The 14544-nt window shown below is 35.2% G+C and overlaps 1 protein-coding gene across 1 annotated transcript in view; it reads left to right on the top strand.

Annotated features, from left to right (window-relative positions):
• The window catches only part of CATSPERE (catsper channel auxiliary subunit epsilon), a 98636-nt gene that overhangs the window by 52797 nt on the left and 31295 nt on the right, over window positions 1–14544 (top strand). The window contains exons 9-12 of the mRNA XM_031438504.2: window positions 23–500; window positions 9393–9835; window positions 11606–11664; window positions 13730–13805. Of these exons, the coding sequence (XP_031294364.1) occupies window positions 23–500; window positions 9393–9835; window positions 11606–11664; window positions 13730–13805 (1056 nt within the window). The remainder of the gene's footprint in view (window positions 1–22; window positions 501–9392; window positions 9836–11605; window positions 11665–13729; window positions 13806–14544) is intronic.

Raw genomic sequence — 14544 nt, forward strand, 5'->3', positions numbered from 1 at the left:
ATTATTTTCACTTTTGCTACAGGATGAAGGAATAAGAAGCAGCATGGCAATCTGGACAGAAAATGAAGTTTATCTTGGATATACTTTTCCTAAATTTGTTAAAATAGGAACTACTGAAATGTTGAAAAAACTTGTAAATATGTCATCAGCTGCTACTCTGACTATACACAATGTTGAGTATACAGGACACCCTTTGGAACTTGGCTTGTTATTAAGTTACTGCATTACATGTGAAGTCACCAAAACAATCTACCTAGTGATATATAATGAAGACACAAAACAGTGGGTATACCAAGACTTTGCATTAGATGTCACTATTGACACTTTTCTACATCTATATTTTACACATTCAGCGCTGCCAGAATTTATACTGTGGGACAAACAAAGGATCTACTATTATTATCACAACCTCAAAGATAAGGGAGTATTACAGACATCTACAGAATCTGGAAATCTATCAAGATTATCACAGGACAGCAATATTCACGATGTTTTTATCGGTGAGGTATTCTCATTCTGCAAAAGTTATTCTAGACTTCATAATAGACATCTTCCTTATGACGATGTAACAATTTTAATGCACTAATATATGTTGCTTTTGATAAAGGTGCACTTTTACCACCTAAAAACAGATATCTCTAAAGTTCTATTAATGTTAACTAGGATCTCACAAAAGCAAAACAGAAAACTCAAGTCTGTTTTCTCAGAGGTTCATTTTGGTCAATCGGGAGATACAGATGCAACTGACACATGCATTTTCAATGTAGAGGTGATGTGTTCTTGAATTCATTTCCTAGGCCTCCCATAACAAAGTACCACAAACTGGGAGACTTAAAACAACAGAAATTTATTGGCTTATAGTCCCCGAGGCTAGAAGTCCACATTCAAAGTGTTGGCAGGACCATGCTCCCTCTGAAATCTGAGGGAATCTTTCCTGTGTCTTCCTAGCTCCTAGTGGTGTGCTGGCAAAACTTGCTGTTCCTCAGCTTGCAGCTGCATCCAGTCGCTGCCTCTGTCATCACATAGCATTCTTCCTGTGTCTTCACATGCTACCTTGTTATAAGGACACCAGGAGCCACCCCACTCCAGGATGAACTCCTCTTAATGATTACACCTGTAATGACTCTATTTCCAAATATGGTCACATTCTGAAGTAGTATCACGAGTTAGAACTTAAACCTATCTTTTTTGAGGGGATGCAACTCAATTCAATCCATAATAGGCATTGTAGAGTTAAACAGATTTGTTTTCAATCCCATGAAAACATCATTTAACCTTTCCAGGCCTCAGTTTTCTAATCTGGAATATAGGACTGTCGTGTTGATTAGATAAGGGATTGTATATAAAAGTTTAGAATAAAAGTTGGCAAGTGAATAATACTTCAATTAATAGTAGTTATTTTTGAGATTATTATTCCTGAGTAGTCTACTAAACATTATAGGAAATGCAAAGAAATAGAAAGCTTGATCCTCAAGGAATCTACTTACGAGATAAACAATGTACTTTGAAGAAATATCACCCTTCAACTCCCAATTATCAAATTCTTCTGCTCCCCTTCACAACAAAACTCCAAGAAAGCATTGCTTAGTTTCACTTTTTCCTCTTTCACCTCATTCTTTCTTTAAGCCACTCTAATCAAATTTTTTCAAAAACTGCTCTTGTCAAGGCTTCCAATGACCTCCACTTTGCTAATCCATAGTCAGTTTTCAGACATCTTTCATGATCTGGCAAGCAGCATTTGAAACCCTTTTTTTCCCTGACTTTTGGGGAATTACTTTTTTTGGTCTTCCTCCTACTTCCTTGTCTATTTCTCCTCAGCCTCTTTTTCATTCTCATCTTTCTCAGTCCTAAATGGAGAAGTACCACAGGGTTTGTTCTCAGCCATCTTTTGAACCCTATTTATATTCATTCTTTTCCCTCCAGCCACGACCCCTAGACCGAACTCCAAACTCCTATTTCCTACCTTGATACCTTCCTTGGATGACTAGTGGGCATCTCAAGCTAACATATCCAGAACTGGCCTTGATTCCCTCACCCAAACTCCAACTTGCTTCTTCCCTAGTCCTCCCCTATTGAGTAAATATGACCTCTTCCAATCTTTCCAGCCATAAACCTTGACCTCATCCTTGAATCCTCCCCTTTTACATCCCATAACCAAGTCATTAGCAAATCCTGTTGGCTCCATCTAAAAAAACACTTAGTAATATCTAAACTTTTTTTTTTTACCATTCCCGCTCCAGTCCAAGTCACTATCCATACATACAAGAGCTGTTTAAGTGGTCTCCCATTTTCTTACCTTGCATCCCCATCGCCAACCAGATTAGACTCCACCCAGCAGCCAGAGTGAGACTTCGAGAATATATGCAACATCGTATTATTCCTCTGCTTAAAACCCTCATTTGGCTTCTCATATCACTCAGAATAAAATCCAAAACCTTTAGCATCCCCTGAAAAGCAATATGTGAATTGGCCTCAGACTCTGATGTCATCTCCTGTAACTTGACCCTTCATTCACTATTACCTAGCAATAGACTGGCCTCTTTGCTATCCCCTGGATATCTACTGTTTTCCTGGATATCTGCTGCCAAGAATATTCCTCACTTTGATATCTGCATGACTCTTATACTTAATTTAGGTTTAAGTCCAAATCCCTGACTCTGACCTAACTCCCTTGCTCTGTCCCTTACACATCTTAATTTTGTTCACAGCACTTATCTTCACCTAAGAAATATGTGTACTTATTTATTAACTGAATCTTCCACCAAAAACAAGCTCTGTGTGAGTTGTTGCATTTGTTGCTTTACTCACAGTGTCTAGAACATACTATGTGTACTTTTTTGAATAAGTAAATGAAAAGATACTCCTTGAGCACCCAGTATTTATGAAGTACTCCACCATGTTGTCTGATTTCACCTGGTATATTTTGAATTTGCTTTTTTCAAAGTCTGGATAAATTCACAGGAACTTGTTAATAATGGGTTCTTTGAGAAATGGGAATAGCAAAGGCTGAGGGCCTTTAACTTCTTATCTCATAAACTTATAAATTGTTTAAACTTTTCACTTCAGCATTTCTGAAAGGCCTTCTATACAATATTCAAACTTTAAGGTCCTCTAAAGTCTATCCCCAATTTATCATTCTAATAGCAAGTTAGGCAAAATGAGGCAACAGAGGAACATGTTCCAAACAAAGGAACAAGGTAAAATCACAGAAGAACTAAGTTAAGTGGAAATAGGCAATCTACCTAAGAAAGAGTTCAGGATAATGATCACAAAGATGACCAAAGAACTGGGGAGAAGAAGATGCACAAAGCAAGAAGTTGGAAGTTTTTAACAGTTAGAAAATATAAACAACAAAACAGAGATGAAGAATACAATAACTGAAATGAAAAATACACTAGAAGGAATCAACGGTAGACTAAGTGAAACATAGGAGTGGATCGGCAAGCTGGAAGACAGAGTAGTGGAAATCACTGATGCTGAACAGAAAGAAGAAAAAAGAATGCAGAGAAATGAGGACAGTTTAAAAGACCTCTGGGATAACATCAAGCATAGTAACATCTGCATCACAGGGGTCCCAGAAGGAGAAAGAGAGAGAGAAAGGGAAAGATAACATATTTGAAGACATAACTTCCTTAACCTTGGAAAGGAAACAGACATCCAAGTCCAGGAAGCACAGAAGTCCCAAACAGGATCAACCCAAAAAGGAACATGCCAAGACATATTGTAATTAAATGGCAAAACTAAAAGATGCAGAGAAAATATTAAAAGCAGCAAGGGAAAGGCAATAGTTATAAGACACTGATGAAAGAAATTGACGATGATATAAACAGATGGAAAGATTTACTGTGTTCTTGGATTAGAAGAATCAATATTGTTAAAATGACCATACTACTCAAGACATTCTACAGTTCAACGTAATCTCTATTAAACTACCAATGGCACAACAAGTAACAGGTGTTGGTGAGGATGCGGAGAAAAGGGAACCCTTGTGCATTGTTGGTGAGAATGTATATTGATGCAGCCATTATGGAAAACAGTATGGAGGTTCCTCAAAAAACTAAAACTACCATATGATCCAGTTCCAATTTGGGGCATATTTCCAAAGAAAATGAAAATACTAATTTTAAAAGATACATGCACTCCAATGTGCATAACAGCCTTACTTACAACAGCCAAAATATGAAAGCAACCTAAGCGTCCATCAACAGATGAATGAATAAAGAATACCACTATATATGATATATATATATGATATATATATTTTTGGCAATCCTATACACACACACACACACACACACACACACCAGAATACTACTCAGCTATAAAAAAAGAATGAAATTTTGCCATCTGAAGCAACATGAATGGACTTTGAGTGTATTATACTTAGTGAAACAACTCAGAGGGAAAAAAATACTGTATGTTATCACTTATATATGGAATCTAAAAAATAAAATGAAGTGAATATAACAAAAGAGAAATAGACTCACAGATATAGAGAACAAACTAGTGGTTACCAGCAAGGAGAGGGAAGAAGGGCAAAATAGGGTTAGGGCATTAAGAGGTACAAACTACTATGTTTAAAATAAATAATCTACAAAGGTATATTGTACAGCACAGGGAATATAGCTGAAATTTAATATTATAAATCAATTATACCTCAATTAAAAAGAGAAAGAAAAAGAAAACTATTACATTAAAATGGTTAAATTGCCAAAAAAATTGATAAAGAAGGATATATTGTATAGCACACAGAATTATAGCCATTATCCTGTAAGGACCTTTCAATGGAGTATAATCTATAAAAAATCCTGAATCACTATGTTGTACACCTAAAACTAATAAAATATTGTAAATCAACTATACTTCAATTAAAAAATATATACATATAATAGGCATATTTCCAAAACAATACATCCAATACATATCAAAATAATGCCACTTTAACTTCTGCATAGTGCTCCATTGTTTATTTATACTATTTAAACTAGTAGGAGTATAAATAGATATTTAGAAAGATATTAGGATTCAGTCCTTTTGCTATTACAAGTAATGTTGCAGAGAATATGCATATATATATATATATGTATATATATACATATATATATATATGTATGTATTTGTAGCATTGTACTAGTATTCCTGTAACATGTTACTAGAGGTAGAATTCCTGAATCGGAACTCTGAATATTTTAAAAGATGATAAATCCTTTTCAGTTGCTAACTAGTCAAGTCTAAACTCACCCAAAAATATTTGAAAATGTGTATTTTTATATAATCTGTTTAATATTTACCCACAGAATAGAAGAAAAATGTGTAATTCTCATGTCATTGCACATTTTATAGTTAGACACTATATGTAGTTTCATATCAGCCATATTCTTCTATGGATTGTCAATTCATACTGTTTAGATAGTTTTGCATTGAGTTGCTTATTTTCTTATTGATACGTTCTTATAATGTACATTAGCCATTTATCCTTCACATATTTTGCAAATATGTTCTCTTTGTGTCATTTCTTGTACCTTTTTTCAGGGACTTTGATACTTAGAATTTCTGTTTTTATGCAGTCAAATTTGTTAGTATTTTATTTTATATTTATGTAGATTATAATTTCATAATATGAAAGGTCTTTCCAATTATGAAAATATTGTATTTTATTTTAATGCAACACTAATTTTTAATATTTAATTCATCTAGCATTATGTTTGATTTAAGTTAGGAGTCTAATTTTATTTTTTATTTTTATTTTTCCCCTTGAAATCTAGTGTTGCTTTCAAACCAGTCTTCTATTAAGCAACCCTTACCCCACAAATCTGAAATGCCAATTTTACTGTGTATTTATTGTTCACGTTAACCAGGTTCAGTTTCTAGGCTCCTCCCTTCCACTCACCTGTCTCCACAAGGTCTATATTGTTTTGCAGTTTATATTGTTAGCTTTAATCACCTAATGTACTGTATAATTTACTATTTTTTAATGTTTATTGGCTGCCTTCCCTGTAGGAATGTAAGCTACACAAGAAAGGGATTTTTCAGTTTGTTTGTTTTACTAATGTATCCCTCCCAAGTATCTAGAAAAGTATGTAGCTACAGTGAGCATTCAATATTTATTGAGTAGATGATTGCATATTTGCAGTATCGGGTCTTCCCAACCAAGAATGTTATATCTCTTCATTACTTTGATTTTCTCTATTTGGTCTATTGAAGTCTCCCATCTCTTTTTCAGTCAATTTTAGAAGTTTGCATTTTCCTAGGAAATTGTTCATTTTATCTAGATTTTCCACTTTATTGGCAAGGCTTCCCATTTTATTTTGTAACTTTCTTCCATATCTGTAACTGTATTCTCTTGCTCATTTGTAATGTTGTTCATGCTCCACCACTTGTTAGTTTGGCTTGCAAGATCTCATTTATTATTTTTAGAGTTTTTGGTTTTATTTTCATTTCCTTTGAAAAGAACTCTTGATTTTATTTATCAAATCTACTTTCTTTTAAATTTAATTCCTTAATCTCTGCACCTTACCTCTACTTTCTGCTGGTAACTTTGGTATTCTAGCACCTGTTTCTTGAGTTTAATGATTAGTTCATTTACTTTCAGACTTGACTGTTTCTAAGTATTTAAAACTATGAAAAAGCATAATGCTATGAATTTTTCTCTGTATGGCTTTAGCTGCATCCCATAAACTTTTATATATAGTGTTCTTATTCTCATTATTTTTTTAAAAATTCCTTATTTTCATCTTAACCTCATGTTTAATCCAAAATTCCTTTAACTACGTTTTTAATGAGCAGTGCAACAGGAAAATGGGAGTAGATTGACACTAATATCTTATTAAAGTATTCTGATCCTAAAAAATTTGGCATTTCTGATTTAAAAGTTTGATTAGAATATAACTTCTGAACAGTGTTGGGAAAACTGGACAGCAGCATGTAAAGCAATGAAGCTAGAACACTCCCTTACACCATATACAAAAATAAACTCAAAATGGATTAAAGACTTAAACATAAGACAAGATACAATAAACCTCCTAGAGGAAAATATAGGCAAAACATTATCTGACATACATTTCAAAAATTTTCTCCTAGAAGAAATAAAAGCAAGAATAAACAAATGGGAACTAATGAAACTCACAAGCTTCTGCACAGCAAAGGAAACCAGAAGTAAAACAAGAAGAAAACCTACGGAATGGGAGAAAATTTTTGCAAATGAAACCGACAAAGGCTTGATCTCCAGAATATATAAGCAGCTCATACGACTCAATAAGAAAAAAATAAACAACCCAATCCAAAAATGGGCAGAAGACCTAAACAAGCACTTCTCCAAGGAAGACATACAAATGATCAAAAAGCACATGAAAAAATGCTCAATATCACTAATTATCAGAGAAATGCAAATCAAAACTACAATGAAGTATCACCTCACACCAGTCAGAATGGCCATCATTCAAAAATCCACAAATGACAAATGCTGGAGAGGCTGTGGAGAAAGGGGAACCCTCCTACACTGCTGGTGGGAATGCAGTTTGGTGCAGCCACTATGGAAAACAGTGTGGAGATTCCTCAAAAGACTAGAAATAGACTTACCGTATGACCCAGGAATCCCATTCCTGGGCTTGTATCCAGAAGGAAATCTACTTCAGGATGACACCTGCACCCCAATGTTCATAGCAGCACTATTTACAATAGCCAAAACATGGAAACAGCCTAAATGTCCATCAACAGGTAACTGGATAAAGAAGATGTGGTATATTTATACAATGGAATACTACTCAGCCATAAAAACCGACAACATAATGCCATTTGCAGCAACATGGATGCTCCTGGAGAATGTCATTCTAAGTGAAGTAAGCCAGAAAGAGAAAGAAAAATACCATATGAGATCGCTCATATGTGGAATCTAAAAAACAAAAACAAAAACAAACAAACAAAAACAAAGCGTAAATACAGGACAGAAATAGACTCACAGACAGAGAATACAGACTTGTGGTTCCAGGGGGGTGGAGGGTGGGAAGGGATAGACTGGGATTTCAAAATTGTAGAATAGATGAACAAGATTACACTGTATAGCACAGGGAAATATACACAAAATGTTATGATAACTCAGAGAGAAAAAAATGTGACAATGAGTGTGTATATGTCCATGAATGACTGAAAAATTGTGCTGAACACTGGAATTTGACACAACATTGTAAAATGATTATAAATCAATAAAAAATGTTAAAAAAAAAAAGAATATAACTTCTGGCTTTTGTGTGTGTGTGTGTGTGTGAAACTGTCACTTAATTATTCAGATTCCAAATGTAAGCTGCATAAGCAGAAAATACTCTGAACCTCCCTAACTCTGAATTCACCTTCCTCCTTTCAGCCAGCCTTCTCTAAATGTTATATTTTGAAAATTAAAGAAAGTATATTCCTAGGAGCTATCCATATGTAATGTATCTGAAAAGAAAGCTATGAAACCAACTAGTCCAATGGTTCATTTTATAGATACGGCTATTGAACCAAAGAGGTTAAGAGACTTACTGTTTATGAACCTCTATGATTTGGGCATAATACTCTATTAAGGAGAGAAAGTTGATTATTATTTTTAGAGTGACCCTGAAGATGTGACAGCTCACCACCACCACCACCACCACCATTTCTTCATTTCCTCATCCCAATTGTTTTAGCCTGCTATGGCTGCCATAAGAAAATACCACAGACCAGGTGGTTTAAACAATAGAAATTCATTTTCTCACCATTCTGGAGACTAGAAGTCCAAGGTCAAAGTGTCACCAAGGTTGGTTTCTGATGGAAAACTCTCCTCCTGGCTTTGAGACATTGGCCACCTTCTTGTGTCCTCACATGACCTTTCCTCTTTGTGCATACAGAGAAAGATATTCTGGTGTATCTTCTTCCTGTGATAAAGACATCAGTCATACTGGATTAGGGCCTCACCATTCTGACCTCATTTAACCTTAATTTCCTCCTTACGGACTCTACTTCCAAATATAGTCACGAGAGTTAGGGCTTCGAAATACGCATTTTGCGGGGTTATAGTTCAGTCCATAACCCAATGCTTCCTAATAATACCATTTCTGTCATGCTCGTCCTCATTTTTATTTAATGCACTAATTCCAGTTCTTTCTTCTATATAAATGATGTGATTACAAAAGTGATATAGTGAATGCAAGGAGAAACATATCCAGAAAAAAAAAAAAAACACTCTACTATGCAGTGGGAGAGAAGCTCTCAAGCACTGTGTTAAGTTGTGGGTTTGTGCCTGAACACTCTAATTTTCTCCAAGTATATAAATAGTCATTGTGAAAGAAATTGCTTTGGTTAATAGCGCACTTAAATAAAACAGCATGGATTTACATTAACTCAGAATAACGGAAACTTTTTTCTCTTTTTTCCAGATTATTTTGGAAATATTGTGATAAAAATGGAAAATAATGTAATGTTTTATTCCAAGGTGTCTGCTGAAGATGCAGTGAAACTACATTTATGGACAAGTAACAGAATAAAATCATTAATTTCCTTGGATTCATCTGGTCAAGTATATCTCATATACGTTTTTGAAAATGGTGAAATACAGCGACAGGAATATCCCTTAATACTGGAAGCACACAGTGCAATTTTTAAGACAGAAGAAAAATGTCCCTACTGGGAATTTCACAATAATATTTTTGTTGCTTTTTACTTATTGGACAAGGGACAAAACCTGTCATTTTGGGCTCTAATAGTCTATCCAGAAAATACTGGTCTGTACATCATTGTGGAATCATATGGCCCCAAAATATTAGATAAAAAACAACAAGTTCACTATGAAACTGCCTTAGGATACAGCATTAAAAACATGGTAAGTTATTATTTTAAAATTCCTTCATTTGATTTTAATAAATGTTAAACTATAATATTGACTTTAAAAAAACTGGATTTCCCCTCAAGTTTAGCTTCAAAAATGTTGAGAAATATCTACGTTTTTAAATAAATAATATGGTAAGTCATTAATTCCTGAGTGACAACTTTTACTTTCAATATCCAGGGCCTGTTTGCCACTTAAAAGCACATTCCTGCAGAACTCTGACTGTCAATTGTATTGTTCATTTCCTTTTTCTTTTTTTTTAATGCGTGACTTTTCTGTAGAGTTCCATCTGCTATGTCCGGTAGTATAACACCACCCCTAAACCTAATGGCTTCAAACAACAACTAGTTCTGCGGGTCAGCAATTCTGGTTATGAGTAGCTGGGCAGCTCTGCTGGCTTCATTCTGTGTTCATTCATGAGGCTGTGGTCATCTGATAGCTTGCCTGGGACAGGATAATGTAAGATGACCTCATTCACGTGTCAAATGCTTGGTGGAAGCACTGGCTTGTTAGTATAAGGGACCTCAGCTGGAGCACTTGTCTCTGCTCTATGGGTCCTCTATCCTGCAGGCTAGACCTGGCTTCTTTACTTGGTAATTTCAGGGCAGTGTTCCAAATGGTGAGAGCAGAAGTCACGAGGCCTTTCAAGACCTAGGTTTGGCCATATTCTACTCATCAAAATAATTCACAAGGCTCGCCCAGATTAACAGGATGGGGAAACAGACTCCACCTCTTAATAGAAGAGCAGCAAACATACACTGTAAAGGGACATGCATCCAGGAATGGGAGAAATTATTGCAGCCATCTTTGTAAATAATCTACCACAACTGGTATAAATTTTTTGTCTATGGTTTTGTAGATTATCTTCCTAAGTAATACTGTAGCATAATTGTTTTACATGTTACTACAATTTCTTCCCAAATATTGTGTGTTCTCCCCACTTCCTCTTTCTAGGCTCAGCTCCCTTAAGCTTGTACACTTGAGACTAATATAATATTACCGATCAATTGAACCTCAATTTTTGAAAAAGAATTAGGTCAATTAAGATATTCAAAAATAATTTTTAAAATTTCAAAACTATCTTTTGGCACAATATCATTATGAAAAATTAGAGAATTAGGCAAAATGAGGTGAGTAAACAAGGGAACAAGATAAAACCCCAGAAGAACTACTAAGCGAAATGGAGATAAGCAATCTACTTAATAAAGTGTTGAAGGTAAGGATCATAAAGACACTCAACAAACTCTGGAGAATGGCTTGAGCAAAGTGAGAAGTTTAACAGAGTCAGAAAATATAAAGAAGAACCAAACGGAGCTGAAGAAAGGTTCAGACAAATAATTCCCCATAGTCTCAACAATTACAGACTATATGATATCTGTAATCGATTAAAAACTTCAAAGAGGAAATAAAAAGGTCCAGAGGCAGATTACAGAAAACAGAAGAAAGTGAAAGTTTGCTATGCTAAGGATGTAAATAAAAAATAAAAATAATATTTCTATAACAAAAGTTAAATAAGGAGGGAGAGAGAAGCAATATAAATAAATGTGATGATATAAAATTAAAAGCAAAATAAGAAAATACAACAAATTAAATCTAACATATACATAATGGTAGTTTCTGAGCTAGAAAAGAAAATAAATTAGGAAAAAATGCTAAATATATTATTCTTCTTACCTAAAGAAAGATTTCAATCTACTTGAAAGTATCCATTGTCCCTATTCCCAATTTTTCTACTTTACATAAACTTTTTATTTTCTTTTTCAGACTGTAACATTTTCTCAGAATATCAACTATGAGGCAGTAGATGATTATTTCACATTGCAGTAAGTGTGACTTTTAAAAGAACCTACTCAATATTAAATATGCTATTCAGGTTACTGACTTATAGGTATTCTTTTATTGAAATTGCCTCATATCCTTTTAAATATCCAGATTTCAAATTCCTTTAAATATCTGGCAAGATGTGAAATTAGTATTCTGTATAGCAATGTAAAATGCTCCTTTAATTAAATGGAAACATGACCTATCTGAAGGTGCTATTCATCCAATTGAAGGTACAAAAAAACAGGCTGTTTCTTAATTCAACAATTCTGAGCATCTTTTATCATTCATTCCCATCCCAAAGTCTTTACATACTATCCTTAAGCAAAAACTAGAACTTGAATATCCGAAAAAAAGTCTTTAATTATGAGTAGAATCAGACAAAACACTATCTCGGAGTCTTGGAATAAGGTAGCACCTACACAATTTCTGAAGGAAGGCAGCCAACACAGAATTGTGTCTTAAGGCATTGATAAGGTTCTCATTATGTCCTGACTCAATGTATTTTCTGGAAAGATACCACTATTCTAGGAAAAGGTCTATTTTTCTTTGGTCTCTCTGCAGCTACTCCATGTGAGTTTGATCACCCACTCCGTGCCAAGCACTCTAGTAAGTGTTCACAACACATGGTGAACAAGAAACATGGAGTACTGCTGTCATGAGACATACCTCTAGTGGGGTAAGACAAGCAGCACGTAATGAAGTAAATAAGCAAGATGATCCCAAATAATTATAAGTGCTATTAAGAAAATAAAACAGAAGCGGTAGAGAACGACCAGGAAGTGTCAGGAGGAAATGCTACTTTAGACACAATAGTCAAGAGAGGCTCAATGTGTTCCTTTTTCCCTCAACCACTAACTTTATTCTTGACTCTTCTAGCGTTGTGGATTCCTTTGGGTACTTTTGGTTTTGTGGATATTTATTCAGCATTCTGTTGCTGTACAATACACAGCAAATTAGCCAGGATACTTTAGGTCAGTCTGAGGCTTGACAAAAAAATACCAAAAGCTTTGAAATCAGCAATGGCAGGAAAGGAAAAAAAAAAACCAAAACCTGTATATCAGCAAAATTGTGTAGCAAATTGAAGATGCAGTATTTACTTTAGTGTCCTTTTACAGATCTATACTATATTACTGAATTTATCAAGTCAAAGACTCCATCAAATTGGGGTAAAAGGCAATAGTTGGCATAATTATAAGATGCTTCCTGATTTCAAAATTGTTGAAGGAAATTTTAAAAAATGTATCTTAGAATTGATGAAATATGGTACAGTGATTTAAAAATACAAAAATGTGCTACTTGTATCCTCCCTTATTTAGTCTTTTTATATCTAATATATGATAAATATTAAGATACAATGAATATTGGAATGAAAAGGACATTTGTTGGTGGTTTGTGTATGCTTTTCCCCAGTTTTTTTAAAAAGTAAAAACCTTAGCAGTGGCAGGGTATAAATAATACTTTTAAAATCTTTTCTTCTGTGATCTTTGAGCCTGAGCACAAAGTGATTCATGTGTATTTCATAATCTACAAAGGCATTATGTCCAGTCTCCCTCTTGGTTCCAGTCAGATCACATTAGGCAGCATACTGTGAATCAGAAAACTAATTTCACAATTTTATTCTTTATTGTTCCAAAGGCATTATCAATAGGAGGGGAAAAAATCTGCAGAGGCTAGAGAAGGAACCTATACAGTGGCTATAACCTTATAATACCATCAGGAAGCAGGGCAAGCTGTCAGCAGCAGAGCCCTACCTTCAGGGGACTGAGGGTGTTCATGAAACAGGAGGGGTTGAAATGCTGATAGATGCTCATTCTATTTCCCACTGTGCTGACCCTATGCTGGTCAAAATACAGAATGCCCTGAGGTGGGAGTGACCTTAGGATATGACCACAGTGCACCTTAGAAGCAGTCACCCCCATCCTCCAGGTGTCTAGAATTCCTCGTGGGGGGCGGGGGTTCCCTCAGATCATGTTCATGGGGGTTTTGATCTGCTCTACAGAAAGGCAGAGTCATGCCTGCCTCCCTTGTGATTCTATAGTCACCTATATGTGTTGTTTCTCCTAGACACCAGAACACGGGTCTTCTGCTCGTCCAGGTTAGGTTTAGTGAATTTGCGAAAATATGTCCAATAACCCAAAAGGTAAGTGACATGGGTAGAAGATCAAAAAATTTACTTCAGTAATACAAGGTGGTAAACTAAATAATACATACCAACCCCATTCAACACCATTCCCCTAATACATAGCAACACTGTAATATTTCACTGTAGCGATGGCATTATTTACCTTGGGAAGAGAAGATAAGATTACTGCTTTCTATGAGTTTACTATCAGAAGTGAGATATATAAACACGCACAAAGGTGTAAAATTATTAGTTTTTGAAAATAAATAAAACTGTGTAAAGGAAAACTAAAGTCAATGGGAACAGCTAAAGTTGGATATGGCTTGTCAGAGAAGACTGCCAGTCATGTCCATATTTATCCTGCACGTATTTATTCAAAAAACTGAATCATTTCTTCATTCAAAAAAATGTATGACATGCCTGCTATGTTTCAGTCCATGTGCTTAAGTAATGGGAGTCACAAAGATGAAAAGAGCCCCTTCCCAAGGGGAAGCTATAAGCTAGTATAAGAGAACGTGAGATTTACAATTATCAAATAGCCCAGAGGAAAGAGTGAGCAATTTTGATTGGGAGGGAAAGGTGATGCATAAAGGTGATGCAGAAACTGGCTGCTGAAGAATCAGGAGAAGCTGCGTGGGCAGGCGCAGAGAGAGCTGCAGGGAGAGGCGTGCTCAAAGGCATAGCAATGTGATGATGCAGCAGTGGGCTGAGCAGGCAACCACCCACCAGCACCTCCTTTGAGTCTTTGTTCCACGCT

The sequence above is a fragment of the Camelus dromedarius genome, chromosome 21 (genome assembly GCF_036321535.1).
Source record: "Camelus dromedarius isolate mCamDro1 chromosome 21, mCamDro1.pat, whole genome shotgun sequence".
Lineage (NCBI taxonomy): Eukaryota > Metazoa > Chordata > Mammalia > Artiodactyla > Camelidae > Camelus > Camelus dromedarius.